The 25774-nt window shown below is 40.0% G+C and overlaps 1 protein-coding gene across 3 annotated transcripts in view; it reads left to right on the top strand.

The window, feature by feature from the left end:
* ptch1 (patched 1) overlaps positions 1-25774 on the top strand; it is a 130862-nt gene that overhangs the window by 1570 nt on the left and 103518 nt on the right. For all 3 annotated transcript variants that reach the window (XR_009062681.1, XM_057831160.1, XM_057831161.1), the window contains exon 2: positions 1742-1934. Coding sequence is in view for 2 of the 3 variants with exons in the window: in XM_057831160.1 (XP_057687143.1) it covers positions 1742-1934 (193 nt within the window). In the remaining variant the exon portion in view is untranslated. The remainder of the gene's footprint in view (positions 1-1741; positions 1935-25774) is intronic.

Raw genomic sequence — 25774 nt, 5'->3', positions numbered from 1 at the left:
CATTTGCTGCCAGCCTCTCCCAATCAAAACAAGATTGGACTTCTAGTGATCTAATGGCAGCCAATGAGCAGGTTGGCTGTTCAAACCTTTGCATGTTCTTCCTGTAGGCTTCCTTCCACATTTCAAAAACATGGGACTTGACAGTCATTGAAGACTATAAACTGTCCGTCCGTCCATCCACCCATCCATCGCTTAATCCGGGGTCGCGTCACAGGGGTAGCAGCTTTAGCAGGGAAGCCCAGACTTCCCTCTCCCCAGCCTCTTCAACCAGCTCCTTCGGCGGGATCTCAAGGTGTTCCCAGGCCAGCCGTGATACATAGTACTATAAAATGTCCATAAAAATGTAAACATGATTTTGAATAGTTGTCCATTTATATGTGCTTTGTGTGCCTGTGTGTCCAATTCATTACATTGCCATTGACGGCACCAGATATCCAATTCATGGCAGCGATCATTCAGTTGTTGCCAACCCTCCCAGTCAAAATGGACTAGACGTCTTGCGCCATCAATGGCAGCCAATGAGTTAATTGAGTACCATTTGAAGGGGTAAAGCTCGCTTTTTATAAAAATTGCGATTTCCTCTGTTTGAACCATTGTTAAATGATATAATACAGTGGAACTCCCGAAACCGAATGCCCAAAAAAGTTTAACCAGAACTTGTCCTCAAAATTGAAACAGTGTCGACTTTCAATTTAAAGTCAGACTGCATCTGAAGATTAAATTTGTATGTTTAGCTTATTATTTGTTTATTGCTTTATTGGCTGATTCTACCAAAGTATACCAATGCTGAAGTGAAAAACTATAGAGTACGAAACGAAATTGAGACACAAGAAAGTTTGATCTCTGGCTAATCAATAGACTTAGTATAAACCCTTTAACAATCTTAAACAGAGTTTGTCTACCAAGCAGATTCATACTACATTTATTAGACACTACACAACACTAACAGCAAAGTCTTAAAAACATCCCTCTGTAAGTACCTTGTGATTCCCTATAGTTTTGGTCTCAAAGAACAAATACTTTTGCTACTATGGTGGTGAACCTTTATTTCCAATCCTAATCCAGTCTAAGAAAAAAAAGCTTTTGCTTTACCTCAAACAGTTGAGAGAAGATTTTGTAATTCACTTTACACAACTATGTAGAAATGAGAACTTCAATGTTAACCAGCTTAACTGTTTTGTACTTTGGAGATTCCAATTCATGGGGTCCTAGGTTGAACTTCCCTGGCTTGTTATTCGAACTGTTTGGAAAGGAATATTGGATCCAAAAGTGGGGAAAGAGTCCTTAAAAGACTGAAAAAAGTGCTAAGTGATGTTTTCAAGGTTACAAATTGCATCAAACTACAGTACTTTGCACAAAAGCTGAAAAATACAGTATGACAGTACACTAGAAGAAAGACCATTAAGTTTCCTATGGAACTACTGTTTTTTATTAGATTTTATGTACTTGTGGGTTTAAAGACTTTTTTCATTAAATTGTTTACAGTAATTTTGACTTCATTTCTGCGTTACTATAAATTCTTCGTACAAGATTTATGTAGAAATCGGGTTTACATTAACGCTGTAGGAACAGATCTCATGAACTCAGGACCCATTATAGATGGTTACTATTGATCTTAATAGGTATTAGCAACACTGATAATGGCAAAGACAGTCAAAATCTGTGCATGAATCACTGTGCACCTTTTCTAAGTTTAATTGAACCATAATGCTTGATCTTTGGTATCCTTTTTTTCCTCTAGGGCAAGGCGACCGGGAGGAAAGCACCACTATGGCTGAGAGCAAAGTTCCAGAGACTTTTATTTAGGCTGGGCTGTTACATACAAAAGAACTGTGGAAAATTTTTGGTGGTGGGCCTCATGATTTTCGGAGCATTCGCGGTGGGCTTACGGGCAGCTAATTTGGAGACGGACGTGGAGAAGCTTTGGGTGGAAGGTAAGACGCTCTTCATTCTTTCTTTTCTTTTTGGGCGAGTTGGTAGAAGATACCAAACAAAATCTTGTTATGTCTTTTATCATTGTCAAGCCCAACGCTTGGATGAAAAGTAATCATCAGAACGTCCCACTGCTTCTGCAAATGCGCAAAAGTTGTAATTAAGTTCATGTGCAGCTTTTAGGGTAGAGTTTTTTTCTTCCTTTTTGCCCAAGCCGCCATTTTGTGTGAGCGTGTGTGTGTCACTGAGTGTGTGTGCCTGCCCCCAGCAGTTGAATGCTCACAGACTGTGTGTGTGGTCCCGTTTTGGACAGCTCTCAACTTTCCAAAAAGATTTGCCTCCGGCTGCAGGGGTAGAGGGCGGGGTTGTGGGGGGTGGATAAGAGAGAGAGAGTGAGAGAGGGAGAAGCTGCATGAGTGAGGACAGGAACTTATGTTTGTGAGGCAGATCATAAAGCTCTCGCTTGTTGTTGCTCAAAGAGAAAATATACACAATGAAAGATTTAGCGGGGGGAAAAAAGAGAAAAGGTTGTGCATGGGTGGTGTTGTTGAAGAGGACGTGGTGGAGGAGGGGGTTCGGTGGCTGTGCTTTTTTTTTTTTTTTTTCTCTTTCCTTTGATGTACATTCCAGCACAGTCGTCTGGCCCATTCATGAATGGAAGAGATGATTTTTGTACCCCAAATACATTAAACAAAAAGGAATTTGCAATTAAGATGACCAAAAAATGCAGGTATTTGTTTTTAGGTGGTGATTCTGCAGCATTGGTAATGTTGTTTTTGTGGGGGTAGAAACTACAATACTGCTGCTATATCATGACTTTGTGTTCCTCTACCAGATTGTAGAGGTAAATAATGAAAATCGAGAGAATTCATAGTCATGTAGTAGAAGATACAGTGCGCTCAGTTTGCACCGTATTTCATTTGATTGTCGATATTTATGACCTCGAAGTGTTTTTCATGCAAATATTAACTGTCCTTGTGACTTCACGATTGTGTTAGGGTAAGTGACAGACCAGGGGTGTGCAAACTATTACACAACGGGCCACAGTGGTTGCAGGTTTTCATTCCAAATGATCACGAGGACACCCTTCCATCAATCTGGTGTCTTATATTTTTCATCGGTTGATTGCATTTAGATGCTGCTGTTTCAGTAGAAACCTTATTGGTTAAACTGTGCTGGGTCGGTTGAAACAAAAATCTGCACCCACAGTGGTACTTGAGGACCGCTTTGGATACCCCTGAAATAGACTATAGACTATAGTCTATGGTGCGTTCTAAAGCGCAACCAGTGATGACCAATTCAACTATATTTCCTTGATCTACCAAGAATTAACAACACTTTCGCTGGCTTTTTTTCAGCTTAGTGGACCAAAGTGCTGCATCCTACATATCAGTCATTATTATGACAGTTGGCCTATAGGAGTTTCAGCTAAAAAGAGTAGGCAGGTATTTTAAGTAATGCTGACACATTCTCTGAAAATGTGGATGAGCACATATATTTATATCAGATTAAAAAGCACAAAAGCCTATTAAAATTCCAACCAGGAGTGTACTTTGCTTGGTGGGCCTAACATTGGGAGCATAGAATAACATTTTGAGTCTGACCAACCTTATTTGAATAACTTTACCCTTTTTGATACACGCTGGGCAAAAAGTCAAACAAATAGCTGTTCAGGGTTTTTGTGCTCTTTCTGAAATGTCTTAAAATGCCACAAGAGAGTGCCAAAGCCTTGTAAAATAGGAAATCAGTATATTGTCGTTAATACACATGTATTTTGGGGTCTCGCTGACCTCCACTGAGCCTCTCCAGCAACGCTGCTTAATGACTCCTAACTGGAACACGAAAGAGGGAGCAGATTCCTCCCATTTCAGCATCTCTCCATTGCCTGCCAATGAGTCTTAGAGTCATTTAAAAAAAATCTTTAATTTGGTTTTAAGCCGCAATATGGCGTTACACCACCCTAAGTCTCCGACCACCTCTACCCTAATGCTGCTGTCCGGTTCTCAGGTCAGCTGACCTGTTACTCCTCGAGGTACTGGGTTCGAAAATTCAGAGTGGATAAGAGCTTTCTCAATTGGTGGTCCTAGACTCTGAACGAATTAATATTTGAAAATTAGAGAGGCCCCATAACTGTCCATTTTTAAAACCAGTCTAAAAGCCTCACTTTTATTCCCTGGCATTTAACCGTATATGAGACTCAATTCTTCATGCTTCATTGTTTGTTCTTTCATTCATTCATTCATTCATTCATTCATTCATCCATCCATCAATCTTTTGGACCGCTTATCTCCACGATGGTCGCTGGGTCTTTTATTGTATGTTGTCATTTAATGTTTGTTTTCACTGATTAGGAAGACTATATGGTTGTCAGTAGATCTAGTAAACAATACATTTTATTAGTTGTTTGAAGGTAAATCCCTCCAATCAACTTTAATGCTAATTTTAGCTGATCTATACGTTTTCTATTCAGTGTTAACTCGTGCTGCAACGATTGATCGATTAACTCGAGTATTCGATTAGAAAAAAATATTCGAATTAAATTTTGTTGCTTCGAGTATTCGTTTAATTAAAGTGGTGTTGTATTGGTTTACTTTTAAACTTTTTGCATGTAGCTTTATTGATTTGGGTGGCGACAATGAATATAATATAACTCATTTCTCATGGCTGAAACCAGCTGCTCCCTGTTAAGATCAACATTAGCCAAGTTTTTGTTTGAGCCGATGTTTTTTAATACATTCATGATTTAGTTCATAGGTGTATTTGACTATTTTTTTGTGGGAATATGTGTCTGAACCATTTGTTAAGAGCATTGTAAAAAATAAATAAATAAAAATAAAAAACTAGCATTTTATAACATTTAAACTAGCAGACTTTTTCTGTGTAAGTTAGCCAATTGTTATTTTGTTGTACATAGATTTATTTTTTTTTAAAAATAAAAAATTAATACAGTTTTAGGCTCAGCTCGGGTATTTTAATTTATCATGTTCCTTTTCCGATTACTCGATTATTCGGACTAACTAGTCCATCGATTAATTGACTAGTAAAATATTCGATAGCTGCAGCCCTAGTGTTAGCACATATCTGTAAAAAAAACAGGCAATGTTTCTTGACACAATGTCCATAATACTTTCTGTTGAGTGTTTTGTTTTACATTAAACTCCAACTGAGGTGTCATAAAACAGCTTAAACAGATTCAATGAGGTCACATTAACATGTGTCAGAACTTGCTGCAAGCAACAAAGGGTGCATTCAGGGCCCTTTCACAATACAGAAACTTGCAAACACATCTCACTGGTGTGTACGTTTTTTTCCCCGATGACCCCAAATTTTTTCTCCATCATGAAAAGGCAACATCTAAATATTCAATTCAATTAACCATCCAAACCTAATTCATGAAGTGCCATAGTGTTTTTTTTCTTTCATTAGCAATTTTGTTTTGTAGAAGATCATCAGGTATTGTAAAACTACCGCTAGATGTCTGTATGATCAACTTTTACTGTCTAACTGACATGTATACAAACTCACACGCACGCACACACACACATGCACATAAAGACCAGGCCTCAGTGGTTTCCTAGGTCCTGCATGTGAGGGGTTCCAGATGTCGGCATGGAGAGATGTGTTTGTTTAGATTAGACTACACAGCTGAGGGATAGATTAGTTCTGCCTGGACTGTGGAACGCTGTGCATTGGTGCGGTGGTGGTGGTGGTGATGGAGGGTGTCCTGGCCAAGTCGTCCGAGAGGAAAGTAAGCGGGAATGAGCGTATGGAGGGGCTGTTTATGTTTCATTTGGAGCTGCCCTCTGCAGCCGACCCGTGGTCGACCCCGCCTGGAAGCTGTGTGGGCCTGTGGATGCACATGCACCCGCCTCAACCCACAGGGACTACTTTTTTTGACGGGGGGTTAAAGCCAGCAACATCATGCAGCGTCATTGTTGCCTAGATTATTTTATACTAGCCTGGCAAGCTGGCCTGATTTTACCATGTACATGGCAAGTCAGTCTGATTTTCTATGGTTTGGGCTGGATTTTAAAATTGATGCCAAAGGCTAACTACCACAGACTGAATCTGAAAGAAGCAGAGCTGTGGCATAAACGTAATGTGACTCACGCTGTCGGTTGTAGTCAATTTGTAGTTCATAAACAATCATGGCACGCATGCAATTTGAATAAGCGCTCCGGTGAATGATAACTACTGTTGTTGTGGGAAAGATCTAAGAATACATGGTGTATTGCTGTGTACAGTACTTGTTTTTGAAAAGGAACAAATGCTCAAAATTTATTGTAAAGATTATGTTGAGTTACATTTGCTTTTTGACAGCAAGTATAGTTTGATGAGACTTAATGAGACATCTAGACCCCTAAGGTCGTCTGGAACGGGTCTTCTGCATGTTCCAAGAACAAGAACCAAGCAGGGTGAGGCAGCATTTAGTTATTATGCTCCTCACCTCTGGAACAAGTTACCCGAACGTCTGAAGTATGCTCAAACTGTTAGCACCTTTAAATCAGGGCTAAAAACGCTTTTGTTTAGCACTGCATATCCATAACTGTCTATATATTTCAATCTACCTGCCTTCTATTCCTCTTGTGCTTATCTCCATTGCTGATTTCAATGATTATTAGTAGTAGTAGTTTTTGCTTTATTTTTATTTTTGTTTTATTTTTATTTATTTATTTTTATTCTGTGATTAAATGCGATCTTTTGTCTTGGTTTTTACGTTGTATTGATTTAAATGTGATTTTTATGGTCTTCATGTGATGTAAAGCACTTTGAATTGCCTTGTGTTGAATTGTGCTATATAAATAAATTTGCCTTGCCTTGCCTTGCCTTAATGCAGTACTTCTCAAATAGTGGGGCGCGCCCCCAGGGGGGCGCAGAGCAATGCCGGGGGGCGCATGTGACCTCGGGGAACATGTTTTATGTGTTTTTTTTTTTTTTTTAAAGTGTACTTGCACATCCACTCAGTAGGTGGCAGTGGCGCTCTCATTTTCAGAGTGCGCGCAGTATTTTTGAACTAAGGAAGAGCACTCAGCACACACAGACAACAGATATGAAGAGCAGTGTGCCACCGCCGTTTTCGAAAGCCGTTTTCCGACCAGACTCACTCACGCAGCGACCCACTGTCTTGTCCGGTTCTCACGTCGCCGCCCGAGAAGTGCCATTTTCGGCTTGGGATCGTCACGACGACTGCCCTCACCTACGGTTCTACCTCGGCCGCCGTGAATGCGCTTTTTTCGTGCCGTTTGCCTTTTAGCTTTGACTTTTAATACAGTGGGTGATGATGAAAGACCACTGTTTACTGTGTCTAAAAATAATTATAGCAGACAGCAAGAAGCCAAATCAATTAAGACGCCACTTAAAGACATTAGACCCCAATCTCATTGTTAAGCCGCTTGATTTTTTCAGTGAAAACGTGCCGAATATTGCCAACAATCGTCCTGCTTTGTCAGTGTTATATCAGTAAGCCAGTGAGCATTGTTAGCATGCTAATTGAAAAATAACTCCACATCATTGCAAAGGAGGTAAATACTGTGAGCAGCAAAAATAAAAACTGTCCTGTCCAAGGACACTTCCCCCCCCCTTTTATTCAGATTTGTTTTTTCGGTCAAATTTTTTGGCACATTGTCCTCATGAGTGAATGTTTCTAATCAATTTTAATTTGGTATTATTTACTGATTTTATTACATTTTATTTTTCTGTATCAAATGGTCAAAAATGTACCTTGAGTGTATTTTTTAGTTTGGATGTGATTTTTTTTTTTAAAATTCAGGCAAATTGATGCACATCAAGTCTTCTCTGTTACAAACAAAACAATGTTTATAATAAAGTTATACTTTATTATAAGTTGATCTATGTTACTTTTTTTCTTTATTAGAAAAAAAGGACACAATGTTAGGCAGATGCGTATTTATAATAGTAATTTTATAGAAATGATACTATTTACAGTGGCGGCAGAGAGTTTGGGGGGGCGCGAAACATTTACGTCTTCCTTGGGGGGGCGTGACAGAAAATAATTGAGAAGCACTGCCTTAAAGAGCATACGACACCAGAAAAAAAGTCTTAAATGGCATTATTATGTGAATTAGAATCATATTTTGAGACGATTCGACCATATACAACAATTTAGCAAAGCGCAGATGACGAGAAATTAGTTTTTTAATCTGCCGGTTAGCCACGCCTACAATTATAGGGCTTTAGCGTCCCCAACAGGTGGATGACGTCAGCGGTAGACTAGGCTCATCGGTTTTACTATTCAGCCCATTGAGGGGGAATTGTTCAGAACGAGGAAAACGAGACGAAGAGAGCTGCAAAATGTCATTGTTTCAGTCTCTCTACTCCCAATATTTTTACAGGATATTCTTTTTATCCAAGTATTTTCCCCAATAGCTATATAAATGGCTTGAGAAGGACCAGTCAGCCCGTCGAGGGGGAACTATTCACAATGAGGAAAACGCGACGATGAGAGCGGCAAAATGTCATTGTTTCTGTCTCTTTACTTCTATATTTTTACAGGATATTCTTTTTATCCAAGTATTTTTCCCCAATAGCTATATAAATGGCTTGAGAAGGACCAGTCAGCCCGTCGAGGGGGAACTATTCACAATGAGGAAAACGCGACGAAGAGAGCGGCAAAATGTCATTGTTTCTGTCTCTTTTCTTCAATATTTTTACAGGATATTCTTTTTACCCAAGTACTTTCCCCAATTGCTAAATAAATGGCATGGTCATGACAAATAACTTGTGCTAAATGGAATATAAAATAATAAAAATCCATTTATTCAAGACGACATGGCAAAATTACTCCATAATGGTCAAAACAGTCGACTTTACCTTTACTGTCACACCTGCCGAACGATATTTTATGACACCAAAATCGGACATATGTCATTTCCCTTCCCCGGCTTCGGAGAATGTAAACAGACCAGAAGGAGTGACAGCTAGCCGACATGCTAACCCGAACCGAGGGATGTTTCAAAGTCTTCGAAGTGGAAAATCACACATAACTAGCCTGGATTATTTGACATGACGACCCGGTTGTCGAGTTTCTTTGCGGATCGGCAAACCGCCCGGTGGAGAGCAATTTACAATTCGTTCCCTGGAGGAGGGTGGCTGGAATTGTTGTGTAGCTAACGTGCTAACAGCTAACTGCTAATGAGCGTGAGGATAGCTTTTTACATGCCTATCAATGATCAAACGTAAGTAGTCCTTTATTTAAAGGAATTTTATAGTGTTTACTTTGTAATCACTGTATTCGTATTTGACATAATACAAAACAAGATGTTTACTCACTTCCTTGTAAGTCCAATGGTCCCACAGTAAATATCCACGGTGAATGGGAACCTTTTGAAACTCCAAAAAGGCGCATACGCCTCTCCCGCATACAGAATGATTTTTCTGCAGCCGTTTGGCTGGCGTGATGCAAAAAATAAAAGTATTAATCCGCAAAATGAGCTGAATCCTTCGTCCTCATACACAACAGTACACTGTAGCGTGAAGAGGACGTCTTCTACCGTACACGTCACAGCGCCCTCCTCCTCAATGCGAGACCGAAGCCGGAAGTCACTCATTTTCCTGGCGCGGGATTCAAAAAACTAAATAAATATAGCGATCGCTTCCACACACATCCAAGCGGTCCATATCATTCAGGAGCATAAAATACCGCGTGTATTATGAAATAAACATGCTTTTTCGTGTCACAAGCACTTTAATGTTGTGCCCCTGAGTGCCACTTATTTAGTCATTTTAAAGTTGTACGGTAATACACCAGTAGTCCTAATAGTCAAAACTAAAATAGGGAACATTTGGTCCAATCTTATCGAAATGGTGATATATCGTGATACTTTGTATCCCAAAAGGTTATCTATATGCTCCTGCCAAGAATCGAGATATCGTTTTAAAAAGGTGTCAATGTCTAAAAAAAAAAAAAAAAAATGAACCAACAAGTTGCTACCAAAATCATCCAACATAATAGTGTCTCTGTTAACTCTAAGGCTACATTGGCGGTGCTCGATGCCCAATCCATTTTGACTGGGAATGTTCGTTCATTCAAAACCAGAGCATTCACAGTCATTCTGTCTGATTTTCAGGGCATTTACAGGTCACTTGCTGTTCATTTTTGGGCATTACATTTCTGTTGAGTTTGAGTCACTGCCTATTCATTTGGGTGATTCCCAGGTCATTTCCTGTTCTGTAACTCGAACAGGAAGAGACCCATAAAATACCAAAATCAACAGGGAGTAACTGAAAATGAACAGGTAAATGACCTTAAATGGCGCAAAATTGCCTCCTTGCCTGGCATTGGCTGCCACTACCGGACATAGACGTTCAATCCTTTTGATTTTGGGGGGATGGGATTCGTTCATTCACTGCCACCCTCCCAGTTCAAATGGATTGGACGTCTGCTAATGATGAACTCATCCCAATTCACAGCAGAAGCGTATTTTTTCGTTTATTAATTGTTTGTAGAATATTGTAGAATTATTTCCTGACCGATGTATCGATAATCGTTGTATTGCCATATCGTCAGATCGTCGTTATCATGAGCTTTGTATCGCCAATTGTATCGTATCGTGAGGTACCAAGAGGTTCCCACTCCTAATCTAAGCAACTGATGTCTTGTATTCAAAAAAATATAATAAACAAAATATAAGAAATTCACTCAACATTTTAAGGAATGAATGAAAAGAACTGCTTTGGTTGTGTTTGCATCTTGGTGAATGGAAGGCAATACGACGCTGGCAGAAAAGCACCAACAGTTTGAGATAATAAGAGCCGTTGTAGTGGTAAAAGTTGAATTGTTGATGTTTTATACGCAGCATACAGTACATAGAGCATATGCCTTTGGATGTTGTTATATTCATTATTATACTGGATAGTGATGCATTTTTGTTAGTGCGTGATTGGCGTCTTACGTTGTATATTAGTAGTAACCTGATGGGTTTTTGGAAAATTAAGTTGTTATGTACTTTAATGCACGGTATGTATAATTTGATTTGATCATATATGTGGTTTACAGTTTACGCAACGGCCTTGAATGAACTGCTTGAAAACCATCATCACATCACAATTTTTTTTGTGATGCACTACTAACTTCAGTCAGTTTGCAATTTAATCAATTAACTATGTCACGGCTGATCACTGAGATTGACCCCCCTACCCGATCTTTCAATCTCAAAATTGCCCAGCCCTACGTGAACATAAACAATGGAAAAACTCAGTTAAGACTGAAGTGTAGAAGTAGCTTTGAATTGTCAGATACTGAATGTCCTTGTCCAAAGGTGCTTGTCAGATACTGAGAATATTTTCATTTTCTACAGCACTTGTCCTTACTATGGTGTGAGGTGGTGTTCACAGGGGACTGGTTACCAGCTGCTTGCAGTGCCCTGTCTTCCTAATTTTCTTAAATTCCTTATCATATATTGACAGGCTGTTGTGAGGGTAGTGCTTTACATTGTACTTTATTATAAATGATTTCCCTGTGTGGTAGTAATCTATCCTGCTGGCGTGTTGGGTGTCACGTGGCGCAACCTTCTTTTCACCCGAGATGGTCTCCTCACTCACAGCAGTGTTTATAAGCACTCTGACACAGGAAGTCGTGTTTATTAGACAAAGTGACAGAGAGCGATGTGGATAGAGAGTCCTGCATATACAAAGAAGTGAATGTGCCAAACCTCAGAGCCAGATATTTTGCTGCTTTTTTTTTAAACAGCTCTACCCTTTCCCGCCCCTGCCTCAGCAGTGTGGGAAATGCCATGTTTATGCCAACTGTGGCACTCACAGGAAGTCATTTGCTGGAGCAGGAAGTAGTAGTATTGTTGTTTGCCCTCGACCTCCAAATGACTTGGCTTTCTGCACATCTTGGGTTTTCACACTGCAGATGTGGATATCCCGATTATCCCCTATTAAGCCGTATTCACCATGATGCAGCGGGGAGTAGGAATAAGACCCCCTCTTATTTTTTTGAAAGCTCCACCCGGCTACAATATGGAAAATGGAGCCATCCCTCGGCATTCTGGGTCCAAGCAAACACAGGCCAAATTGTAAAGAAAATAGCGGCACCACCTGCCTCTAATTAAAATAGTATCGCATAAACATTGGCCTTCCTGTAGGACGGGCCCTCACGTGTTTGAGGACGGCCCGGGATGTGGCTCGGGCTGGGCAACGCTGATGGTGTGGGGGGTTAGAGTAAAGAAGGAATATGGTAAGGAGAAAGTTTGCAAGTGTACCTATTAAAGCTGAAGTTCTCCAAATACTGCTGTTTGGAGTTGAAACTAAGGGTGAAGTCATGCTGCTGTTAGCATATAGCTTAAGCATGCGCGCCGAAGATGTATGGGAGCTGTTGTTTGTGAATTCATAGACCACTGCATTCTCACAGTACAGCTAGGCATCAAACTGAATTTTGGAAAGCATTTATTTACTGTCAAGTAATGGTACTGTATGTCGCCAAGAGTGAAGGGTTGTTGACCTACAACTAGGCATGTGCCGGTATGATATTTTGACGGTACGATAACCGTGGGCAAAAATACCGCGGTTTCACGGTATCACGGTATTGCAATTGTAGCTCCAAAAAATTTTGAGATTAGGGGTTTGAGATTGAGGTTAAAAAAAAAAAAAAAAAACTTTTTTCCATTGAAAAGGATTTTTTTTTTCAGACCATAGTTGCAAATTGGAACATGAATATATTGTTAAAATAAATAAATTATTTTAAATAAAATATAGCTTATAGACTACACTCACAGCCACAGCTCAAGTTGCTTAAGATTAGAGCAAGAACAAAATAATTTGTATAAAGTAAAAACACTTCTGAATAATTTTTAAAAAAAATTTATACTGCATGACTTTTTTTTCAGGGTGGAAAAGCTTAAGTGAAGTTTCACCATTTTCAGCCACTGTGTCAACTCTAGTCAACATGATGTCATGCTTTTGTTTAAAAAAGAACAAAGAATTCATAAGTTAGTTAAACATGTATAAGTTAGTTAAAACGTCAATATTGTTGTGGAAAGGTTTCAATTAAAAAAAAAAAAAAATTAAACATTGGGAGTGAGACCTCTCCTTGGTCCAGCGAACGTGGATTTGTGCTTAGGGCAAGATCATCTTTCTCAATTAGCGATCTTTGACGCAGTCACTTTTTCTCCTTCATTCAAGCGAATCAAGCTTGTTTTCTCACTCTGCGGCAGTCACACTCAACGAAGTTACTCTCCCATAAGCCTAGGCTAACATTCATCTTTGTAAGCTTTTAGTTAGTTTGTATATCGAATTTGAAAGGAAAATGTGTGTTTTGTTTTTGGCGAACTTTTACCATGATGCTAATCTGTTGAAACTACTCACATGGAAAAATCTAATTATACAACATTTTAAATGTATTCATGTTGTATATTACACTTAGCACGATTTGAGAGCTCAATAAATTGAAGAACAGTACGCCTTATGTTTGAAGTATTTGTTTTTGGGTTAGCTGGCTGGCTAGCCGATAGCGTCACTTTCACACACAGCAACAAACGGGAGGGGGTGAGCGCTGCTGCGCCAAGCCGCTTCTGGCTGCATTTTTGACACAAGAAAAATACCGAATACCGCACTACGGTCTGACGGAAAATTTTAGTGGTTTTGAAACCGCGACGTTTTCACACCACGGTAAACCGTGAAACCGGTAACCGGCACATGCCTACCTACAACGTATATGGCAGTGACTTTATGTGCTGGACAAGGGGATGCAGGTTCAGAATGTCTCACCAGCAAAAAAGTTGTAGACGCAAAGTGATGTCTTTGGTGGGTGTGGGTGTGTTTGTGTGTGGTGGGGGGGTTGTATGGGGGCAGGGGAGGCATATTGTAGAGGCCAGGGGCCACAGGGGTAGACCCTTGGGATCCTTAGGTCATCTTGTAGAGGCCCCCGCTATTTAAAAGCTCACCTGATACTCACCCTGTGGCCTGGGTGAAGAGTGAAGACTTGCAGCAGAGAGAAGGAGGCTGGAGAACGGGTTGAAGGGGAGGGTAGTGGTGGTCCTGGGCTGAAGGGGTCTTGAAATATAGTAGAGGTTGCAGCTGTTAGCCCTCATTGTTTGTGTCATGCATGTAAGTGTGTGTATACAGTACCACTTGGAGGAGGTCCTCAGTTTAAGACTTTCCTGACAATTGGAACCTTTCAATGGCCTAGTTTGCATGAGGCATAAAAAAGTGTTTTATTTACCACGGTACTTACTGTTTTTTATTGGATAGTTTTATACTGTATTTGTAAAAGGGTAACCCTAAGAGACCATAAACGGGTCTCACACAAATATTTACTATAATTTGCCTTGTGTCCTAAACCACCGATCCCCTTTACTGTACTATTATGTGTAGAGGTGTGCAAAATTTCCAATTCTTAGATTATTTGCGATTCGGCCGTGGAAGATTCGAGAACGATTCACAAACATCCAAATTCCGATTACTGAAATATGCCAAGTAAAGCGGAAGTACAACACACTCAGCGCGCCGCGCGGTCTTCGGGACGGAACGGAGCGAGAGTAGCTAAACATCATGCTTCTCATTATCCCACCCCTCAGGTAATGCCAATGCTCAACTCACGGCTCTAGCTCAACTCATGCCACGAGATAAAAAAACACAACAACATACCTGACTGCTGCCGAAAAGCTGCTACAAAGTACACCCACATAATGTTACGATAGATATCATTTATATAGGACTAGATGCATTATAGATTCGGTAGCGTAAGCAGCATATCTACAAAAAGCTAGATGCGGGCGTTAGTAAACGGCCGCCATCTTAAAGCAGTACACTTCCCTGCAAGGCTGTTGTAGTGAACCTTCCAAGCAGACCTAATTAACTTTTTATCTAAAATACTCCTAAATCGGTAAAATATTGACTTGAATCTATCTTTAAAATAGTTTTAAAACTTTCACATGTCGAAAGTAGACAAAAGGGAAATTATGGAATAACGGGAGCAATTTTAACAACTTTAACGGTTGATTCACAACATTAAATTAATTGAATGTAGTTTAAAGCTGCTGATACAGAATGGGGACTGGAGTTTCTTTTATTTAATGTTATTTTTGTATATTTGTTTACTGCTATATGCGAACTTGATACTGAAATAGTACTTTGGTTTAGCCTGAGAGTATTTTTGAACAATTTTGGAACTAATGTACAAAACTTAAAAAAAAAAAAAAAAAAAAAAAAAAGGAGGGGGGTGCATCAATAATCGTTTTATAATCGAATCGGAGCCTCTGAATCGTAATCGTAATCGAATCATTAGGTGCCCAAAGATTCCCAGCTCTAATTATGTGTGTATGTGACATTCCAGCATATTTAAGAAGTTAAGATAAAAAAAGATGTAGTGAGAACGCAGAAGCAGTCTTGATGTATGAGCCCAACAATAAAGAATGTTATGTATAGGCCGACACCAGGAAGGATGACAATAGGGTTGGATGGCTATCTTCAACAGTAAAAAGGGAGCAACACTACATGTTTTACATGATATTATCTTTCCAATTCAATCTCAGTTAAAGTTTGTATGTCATGTCATGGTAGGGTGTGGCATGTCATTTCCTGTTTTATTTTGAAGGCTTCACACTCCTCGGGTTGTGTACTTGCCCTTCCTCATGTCACCCAATCGTCTATTGTTTCCACCTGTTCCCCATTACCTCTTGTGTATACAGTGCCTTGCAAAAGTATTCGGCCCCCTTGAATCTTGCAACCTTTCGCCACATTTCAGGCTTCAAACATAAAGATATGAAATTTAATTTTTTTGTCAAGAATCAACAACAAGTGGGACACAATCGTGAAGTGGAACAACATTTATTGGATAATTTAAACTTTTTTAACAAATAAAAAACTGAAAAGTGGGGCGTGCAATATTATTCGGCCCCTTTACTTTCAGTGCAGCAAACTCACTCCAGAAGTTCAGTGAGGATCTCTGAATGATCCAATGTTGTCCTAAATGACCGATGATGATAAATAGAATCCACCTGTGTGTAATCAAGTCTCCGTATAAATGCACCTGCTCTGTGATAGTCTCAGGGTTCTGTTTAAAGTGCAGAGAGCATTATGAAAACCAAGGAACACACCAGGCAGGTCCGAGATACTGTTGTGGAGAAGTTTAAAGCCGGATTTGGATACAAAAAGATTTCCCAAGCTTTAAACATCTCAAGGAGCACTGTGCAAGCCATCATATTGAAATGGAAGGAGTATCAGACCACTGCAAATCTACCAAGACCCGGCCGTCCTTCCATACTTTCTTCTCAAACAAGGAGAAAACTGATCAGAGATGCAGCCAAGAGGCCCATGATCACTCTGGATGAACTGCAGAGATCTACAGCTGAGGTGGGAGAGTCTGTCCATAGGACAACAATTAGTCGTACACTGCACAAATCTGGCCTTTATGGAAGAGTGTCAAGAAGAAAGCCATTTCTCAAAGATATCCATAAAAAGTCTCGTTTAAAGTTTGCCACAAGCCAGCTGGGAGACACACCAAACATGTGGAAGAAGGTGCTCTGGTCAGATGAAACCAAAATTGAACTTTTTGGCCACAATGCAAAACGATATGTTTGGCGTAAAAGCAACACAGCTCATCACCCTGAACACACCATCCCCACTGTCAAACATAGTGGTGGCAGCATCATGGTTTGGGCCTGATTTTCTTCAGCAGGGACAGGGAAGATGGTTAAAATTGACGGGAAGATGGATGCAGCCAAATACAGGAACATTCTGGAAGAAAACCTGTTGGTATCTGCACAAGACCTGAGACTGGGACGGAGATTTATCTTCCAACAGGACAATGATCCAAAACATAAAGCCAAATCTACAATGGAATGGTTCACAAATAAACGTATCCAGGTGTTAGAATGGCCAAGTCAAAGTCTAGACCTGAATCCAATCGAGAATCTGTGGAAAGAGCTGAAGACTGCTGTTCACAAACATCCATCCATCCATCCAACCTCACTGAGCTCGAGCTGTTTTGCAAGGAAGAATATGCAAGAATGTCAGTCTCTCGATGTGCAAAACTGATAGAAACATACCCCAAGCGACTTGCAGCTGTAATTGGAGCAAAAGTTGGCGCTACAAAGTATTAACGCAAGGGGGCCGAATAATATTGCACGCCCCACTTTTCAGTTTTTTATTTGTTAAAAAAGTTTAAATTATCCAATAAATTTTGTTCCACTTCACGATTGTGTCCCACTTGTTGTTGGTTCTTGACAAAAAATTAAAATTTTATATCTTTATGTATGAAGCCTGAAATGTGGCGAAAGGTTGCAAGGTTCAAGGGGGCCGAATACTTTTGCAAGGCACTGTATATTGCCTGAGACTCCCTTGTCTTGTGCCAAAGTGTTTTACAACCCATGTCGCTCACGTCAGTCTTGTTTCATAGCGATCACAGTCGTCTTGGTATTTTTTCCTCCATTTGGAGCGCTTTGTGTTGGATTTTTTGATCATAGTCGTCTTGGTTTTTTCCTCCATTTGGATGCTTTGGGTTTGATCTTTTCCTCTTTCTCGCATGCAAGCAGAAGAACCTTAGTTTTTTGTAAATAAAGTTTTTGCCTGAACCTGAGTCCGCCTCGTCATCTCAGCCTGACATTGTAACCTGCATCCACACTCATAAGTTGTGTTTAGGGATGTCCCCGTTCGGATCACATGATTGGAAATCAGGCCGACCGTGCCATTTTTCAGACGATCAGAAAAAGATATTCCTATTTATATTTAAAATATGTTTTTGTTTTTTAAGGGCTAAAAAGTAACAAAATAATTCAGCAATACAATGGCAATGTCAAAAGAAACACAAAAATATATTTATACGTTTCATACTCTGCAACACTCCTGGAAAAAGCGAAAGAGGAAGTACTGTAAACTGTACAGAACTGTCACATGTTTGGAGCTTGTGTTGAAATAAAAAACAAACAAACAAACAAACAAATAAACCCCTTTTTTTGTATCTGATTGGGACTCTGTATCAGTAGATTCTCAAAATCAGGTGACTCTGACTTGGGTGCAAAAATATGCAATCAGGACATTCCTAGGTGTGTTGGGTTTAAAAATTCCTATGGAATTGTGGAAAACTTTCTTTTTTAATTCCATGCTTCTCACAAATGGAATAATCCTCAAAATCATGTGAAATTGGATCACCTACAATCTTCTAGTTTTAAGAACTTACTTTTAAAAGTTTTGTGGTCTGTACGGTGCGTGAATGCGGATTAGTTTCATGTTGAAGGGTCACATTGTACATTGGTGCATCTACTTTCAAAATTAATTGGTTCTTGAAGTAGTTTCTTAACTTGAAAATTCTGTAAGTGGAGACGCGTTTAACCCAAATTTAGACATAAATCTTTTATAATGCATAAAAATGCATCAAAACATGTAAAAAATACATGTTTCTGCATAGTAAACATAAAATCAGACTTGTGCTTAATGTAAAAAAAACATAAAGAATAAAAGTTAATACACTCATGTAAAAAGCTGTCTGAACATGAGGGGAGAATAAAGAGGATGCTGTGATACACACATACAGTAGAGCCTCCTCTTAGCCAATTGGATGCCAGGAATGCTAGGCAATAGCCAATGGCAGAGCAGCTATAACTGTGTTACGTTCAGTAAACTCTGGAAGCTGCGATTACCAGCCATACTTTATTTTGGCCTTTTGTATCCTGAAATTTCTTTCTTAACAATAGACCAGGGGTTTTCAACCCAGTCCTCAAGGCACACTGTGGGTCCTGGTTTTTGTTCCAGCCGATCCAGCAGAGACAGTTGAACCAATGAGGCTTCTGCTAAAACAAGCCACACCTGACTGCAATCAACTGATTGCACTTGTAAAACACCAGATTGGGGAAAAAGTGTTGTCATCTTGTTTGGTAAGAATGAAATCCTGCACCCACAGTGTGCCTTAGTGGAATAGGTTGGGAACCCCTGCAATAGACAATATTTTCCCATTGAGGTATGTCTTAACCTGAAAATTCTGTATGTAGAGACGTTCGTAAGTAGAGGTACCACTGTATATGTAAATGCTTATTCCAGAGTTTCTCTTGCAGCAGAGGGCACTGAATATACCTGAAAATCTATTAGTATTACTTCATCATACACATGGTATTAATAGATAAAGATTATTAGCAGTTTTAATGAAGGATGGCAATGGTATACTGAAATTAAGAGTTGATTTTCAAATGTAGAGCGTTCAGAGTCACAAAATCACATTAAACATTTCTTTTTTTTAGTGCAATTTTGATAACATTGTGTAAACTTTAAAAAACACATCTCCCATTTGGTGCAACAATGGAGGTAGTGGGAATTGCTGACACCCCACAGTGGCAGTCTAGTGCTGGCTCACCTCCTTCACGGCTTCATGACTGGAGTGTGGCTGGTTTGGCCAGATTGGGCAGGAGATGAGGCTCACAAAATGGGAATTCTTTCCGTTACCGCCCAAGTGGACTTTATCGTGCATTGTGCAGAGCATAGTTTGCAGCAGTCACTTAAAAGTGTTGACATCTGCACACCTTAAGTAAATCCATACGACTGTTTTGGCTCCTACCCAGAACGTATATGTTGCACTAGTCATGTGGTATTTGTGTGGTAGGTTCAAAGCATTTTTTCGAGTACGAGTACTATGCTGTCTTGACACAGATAGCAAGACAGGTGTTCCTTGTTCTTTCATTAATAGTGCTTTTGAGTCTGTGTTTGTAATGTCCTGTTTTCTTGATGGTCCTTGAATGCACTTCCTACACCTTCAAAAGGTGAAAGTAAGTTGGCTTCTATGCTAGCTAATATTTTGATGGGCCTCACGTGAAGGTGGTTTGTGTTGAATAATTTAAAAACTAAATATTTTGTTCCAATGTAACATGGGCTTATGATTGTGTACATGATAGATGCAAAGTGTTTCTGCTTTATGATCCATTTTGTCTAAGTGCACTGCCTCCATATTTTGGGATCTATATTCAATTTCAAAATATTATTTCCACATTTTTGTTATTCGTGCAGCCGCGATCTGTAAAATGTTACGCGCAGCGCAAAAGAAATCTCCTGTATAATAGTACTCTTAGGCTACGTTCATACTACAGGTCTTAATGCACGAATCCGATTTTTTCGTATTTTTCCAACTCGAGTGAGGCATTAACTTGACGGTCTGAACGTGACAAGTCGCATAGAACGGGACCATTTCAAATCCGATTTGGGTCACTTTCGTATGTGGTCTAAATCCGTTCTGGGCCACATTTTTCCAGACTGTCGCGGCGGTCTATACTGTCCAGTCCCGCAAATCGGATTTAATGCAGCAATTACATCATCAAATAGTGAGAGAGTCGTTACCGTAGCGATGCACCTGTGCGTTATTAGCGCCTAGCTTGCAGTGAACACGGCTTTTGAGGAAGAGCTGAGCTTGACAACAGTCATAAAAAATAAAAATGGGTTGAGGATAAGCCTGAGAATGCTCAGTTTTCTCTCTGTTCCAAGTGAGCAATATTTCAACATTGCCTCCACGGCCGAGAGTCGGGACAAACTGCCCGTATGTGTGTGTGACGTGCACGGACAGTGCGTGCATGCTATCGATCCATATAAACTTTGAATATTTGCCTAAACGGGGATTATTTATGTCTGTTATTTGTGTCCACCTTTTGAAAAGCAAAATATGATATCCCTGGAAAGACGGATGACGTCTGTCATTTGTTTTGATGGTTCTGCGCATGCGGGTCTTTTTGCTTAGCGCGTGTCGGACTGCGAATTAGTGCGCATGCGTAATACTTGAACGGTCTCAATGGATAAAGGCAGTCTGAACGGGCACGCCAAAAAAACGGATATGACAAAAAATCGGATTCGTGCATTAAGGCTACGTTCATACTACAGGTCTTAATGCACGAATCCGATCCAAAAACAGTCAGGGGGCATAATGCGCCATGAAACTGCAATGGCAGCAAATCGACATATTGTTCTATCAAACATAACAGTTCTATTGGCTTAAAATACAGCAGTTTATTTTAAAGAGGTGTGCAAGAGCAGAAACTGCTTTTTCAGCCTTGTCTGTGTTTTCCGCCATATATGTATGTGTCGTTTTCCCAAGTTGTGTGAGTTGAAAACATCGGTAACACTGTATGTTCTTACTACTGTATTGATGCTCTAGGTTCATTGTTGGTATAGGACAATTTGATTGGACAACACATGTTTTCCTGGCTTTAACCTTTGCATCTGTTTTGCATCGTGTGTGATTCAAAGCTGACTTGACAGAGTTAGTGCTCATTTTGTTGTTGTGCTTGTAATCTCAGTTGGGGGCCAAGGGTTTGTGTGTGGTGAATACGTCTTTTTCTGAGGATGAGGAGGGGAAGACTGTGGGTTTTACGTTTGTTCTAATCCCACTTCTTGTGCATGGTAGCAAACACACACAGTCACATAAGAAGAGTTGGAATTTTGGTCTACTCGGACAAGGCTTACTATGCTATTTTCTCCTCTATTCAACCCCCCCCCCCCCCCCCCATCCCTTTCCACGCTCCATCTCCAACCGCTCTCATTCGGCAGCAACTCAAACATGGCCACACATCCCATGCTTGCATTATCTTTTTGCACACGACATCTAGCTTTCGCTCATTGATAGTAATGTTTAAATGGAGGAAAAAGCACATGCAAATAGCTTTCTTTGCCACCCAAACTCAGACAAGGCTCGTGATGACCAGAAAGCGGATTAGCGCTCCGAAGAAAGGAATAACATTCCTGCCTTGTTGTGTTAAACTTTATGAGTTGATGAAAAGTACAGACTAGCTTGTGAGGGATTTAATGTTGGGAAACGCTGCGCCCCTGTGGTTCACTTTTTCTCACTGTATTTATTATTTTTTCAAGCTAAATCACCCTCATTTAAAAGAAGCTTTGTGTACATTACCGAGAAAAAACAACAGTAGAACCTCAGAAATTTATTTGTGGAAGTATTTGTCCCTACACAAAATCTAGAGGCAGCATTGATTGAATTAACAGTATCGGTAACAAGAAGATTGAATTCATAATAATTGCATCAAAAGTGCATGTATTACTCTACATGTACTTTACAGCTACAGTAAATGTAACTATAATGCTCATTTTGTACTGAGAAGGCAGACAGTATCTTATACGACACAATAAACTCTATTTCTGGTTATCATCAGTATTTTCCTATTTAGCATTACTGTCACCATCCAGTGTTGACATCGCAAATATGTTTACATTTTAACATTTAAAATTGTCATACAGGTATTGAGAAGTCAGCCATTGTTAAATCAAATAAAACTGTGATTTCTACACACTATTTAATGATAATAACAATAATGCCTTGGATTTATATAGTTGTTGGACTGTTGGACACTCAAAACGCTTTTTTAACATCGCATTATTCTTTCACGCTGCACACTTGATGGTGGTAGGCAACGACTGTAGCCCTAGCTGCCCTGGGGCAGTCTGACAGAAGCGAGGCAGCCAATCCATGCCATCGGCCCTTCTGACCACTCGTTCTCACACTCCTTTCGCACATTTAGTTACATCTTTAACCGTAGTAGCTACTTGTATTCAGCGTTTATCTAATTAATTGTGTTTCTCATATTGAGCAGTAAAACCTAGGGATGTACCGAAAGCAATTATTGGCCGAAACTGAAAACCCATGTATACAAATACATTTTTTTGTTTCATTTTTAATTTTTGTATATATATTATTTTTTAAATTATTTTCCGATTAATACCCTTTGCCTTGGCACTATCCTGAGCCTCTGCAACAGAAGGAGTCTGTATGCTGAGAGTCACTTCTTTTTTCTTTTTTTGTTTAAGTGAGCTTCCTATACTCGCCGTATTGTTCTGCGTTTTAGTTGGGCAAGTAGCTGATTAAATCTGAGGAGGAAAAATTCTTTGATGTCATAGCCTCTCGAGACACAGATTTTAAAGACACAGGATTTGTACACCTTTTTCATAGCCAAATTCAAGCACTTTTTAAGGACTTTCAAGACCAGTTTTCCAGTTTTTCCAGTACCTTCTAAACAATATCCAAATGTTTTTTTTATTTATTTATTTTTTTAAGGTCATTTGGAAATAAAGTATGGTTTCTTCTCACAAGTACGCAAACATCTTCCAAAATGTTTTACGACCCCGGAGGCTCGAGAAATGTAATTTAAAAGGTGCTTATTCTCACCCCATCGGAGAGTGCGTTGAGCGTTTTGTGGCAAACTCTGATCACATCCTAGAGTACAGGTGCCGGCGTGGTCATAGCATTTTGTTCGGTGGATGAAGCTACACACATCACGGCCAGATGAAACCTTAGTAAATTTGTTTTCTCAGAAATTTGGGACACTCGAAAAATGGGTCTCACACGTCCAATTGCTAAGCTAAATGAAATCTCGATATACGTTTGTGTGGAACTGTAGTCCACAACAACAAAAATCTATACCTTTCTCACCGGAACTAGTAAAGCTCTTTACAAGGCTATTACAATCTCTCTTCCTTAAAATTAGAAATGCTATTTTCTTGTGCAACAAGTGGAATCGATCGAGAGCCAGGTAAGTGGACGGAGTCCTAGCGGCAACAAAGCCGAGCGAAGTCGCTCCCAGTCGGATTAAACGGCAACTGGCAGAGGGGCGTGGAAGTCGTGGGAAAAAATGTGACAAAAAAAAGGAAGTGGTCATGCCATAAAAGTATTGTACTAAACCACAGCAAAGGCACATGTATGCATTTAAATACTACTTAATTCGTATACTGTTCGCTGGATTTAACATCAATGGAAAGCAACTTCAGAACGAGCGTGTATCAGCGATGAAGCAAAATTTATTTTATTTTCCTTCATTAATAATTATATATTTCTTTGATACTTCGGTAACACTTTATAATAACTATCCGTTTTACTAGTTAATAGATCATTAGTAAACTGTTGATAAATGATTTATTGTTGATTTGTGAAGTATTTGTTAACAGTTTGATAAGCATTTAGAGGGTGTTCTTAACCTGAAACACGGTTTGTGTAGAAACGTTTCAAGTTTTTGTGTTTAACGTTTGGCATTTCAATCTTTTCCGGTTAAGAAATGCCGTTCACTGCAAAAGAAAAGGCATTTTGATAAGGCATTTTGCAGGCAGCGCTCATTTTGCACATTTATGAAAATCTGCCATAGAACCAACAAATATTTGTACTTTTCTTTGTATATTTAACCAATAAAACTCATGACCTTCAACATAAAGTGTTTATAGTTTTTTAAGATCCATCAACTAGCATGGGCATTTAGAATGGTGTCAACCATATTGGAACACTACTACTTCAAAATACTTCCAAACCACGGACATGCTGGCTTTGTGCCAGTAGTGTTAGCGAGAAAGTATCAGCCAGCGAGTTGCCTGTTGTCATCACAAGAGGACTAAGCTTCTTCACGCAATTCGGTGGTAAACTTTCGGACATTTGAACCGAAAACCGATAATGTATTTTCAGCTACTCTCAGCTGATAGTTTTCAGTGCCGAATTTTCGGTCACATTTCTCGTAAAACCCTTTCCTCCAAGTCAGACAAAGTTCTGTTTCCAGTTCTAATGTCAACAATGCACTTTCACAATTTGCCTTCACTGAGACCGGAATCATCACAATCACAAAAAGGCAATAAGAATCTACTGACTAGTGAGCATATTTTCTCACACTTGTAGACTTGAGTGTTCGGCTTTAGACCCTCCACTGTACTGTATATAGTATGGGAAGCACTGTCTGTTTTAAAGTGTGTGTGTGAGGGGGGTGAACGGTATAAGGTGTGCACATGTTCATTCAGAAATGACATCCCGAGAGATGCCTCCGAGCTGCTCTGTTTACATTTTGCATTCTTGCAGGCGTTCTTATTCAAAAAGCAGAGAGAGTCCTGCGAATGACCGAGCACAGGAGACTGGGGAGAGAATTACCCTCTTCCCCTCCCACTCTCTATCCTTCTCTTTGCCAGAAAGGTCTCTCTCTTTTACCCCTCCTGCACTCCCCTCCCATCCCTGGCTGGAGAGAGTGGCCTCAGAATGCCAGATGTATTACAGAGTGAGCCACGGCAATGTAAACACTCAGGCCTGCCATGAGAGCAGGGTGGTCTGGCCTCCCTCCCTTCGTCCCGCTCTCTCTCTCCTTCCATCCCTCCCTCCCTCTTTCTTCTTCTTCACCTCACTCCCTCCCAGCACCGGCTGCCCAGAGGGGCGGAGGAAGCGGCAAACAGCAGAGGGCGAGTGTGTTTGTAGCTGCAGCATAGTAGCTGCAGTGTTTTTCAATGCAAGCATACTATGAAGTTATTTGGAAGCCCTCCAGGGCACACGCTGTCGAAGACTTGGATTTCAATTTCTGCTGCAAAGCGTCATACAATCTGGCAATTACACCGATACCACACATGCACACGTGACGCCGAGTGAAGATTTAGAGATAGAAAACATTTCCGCTCTCGTCGATGCTTCGCAAATCCGGACTATTTCAGTGTGTGTGTCCCACAAGTTGTTTGTGTTTTGGAGTGTTCAAGCTGGTGTAGTGTGGCTTTTATTCCTTGCATCAGCTATGCAAATTAATAGATTGTTAATCAGTTTTTATCTTTAACCCTTCATCAGGCTAGCGAATATTTTGGGTCTTTTAAAAAATTTTTACTCCATAAAGACCTGGCGTCCACAGATGGAGACGTCTAATTTTGGGCCATGTAAACCAGTGGTCCCCAACCTTTTTTGCACCTCGGACCGGTCTGATGTGGGCCTTTTTTCGCAGACTGGCAATGTGTGGCAGAAAATTACAGTAAATATAAAATAACACGACAGGGCTAAAAACAACCATTAGGCGCAAGGAAAATGTAACTCACCATACGCTGAATTAACCTTTTTTAACAGTGGCCTCTCCGAAAACTTGACGGCAAATATCCTTGATCGCAGGCATAATGAGTT

Source organism: Corythoichthys intestinalis, chromosome 3 (genome assembly GCF_030265065.1).
Source record: "Corythoichthys intestinalis isolate RoL2023-P3 chromosome 3, ASM3026506v1, whole genome shotgun sequence".
Taxonomy (NCBI): Eukaryota; Metazoa; Chordata; class Actinopteri; order Syngnathiformes; family Syngnathidae; genus Corythoichthys; species Corythoichthys intestinalis.
This window is presented reverse-complemented; position numbering and strand designations above follow the sequence as displayed.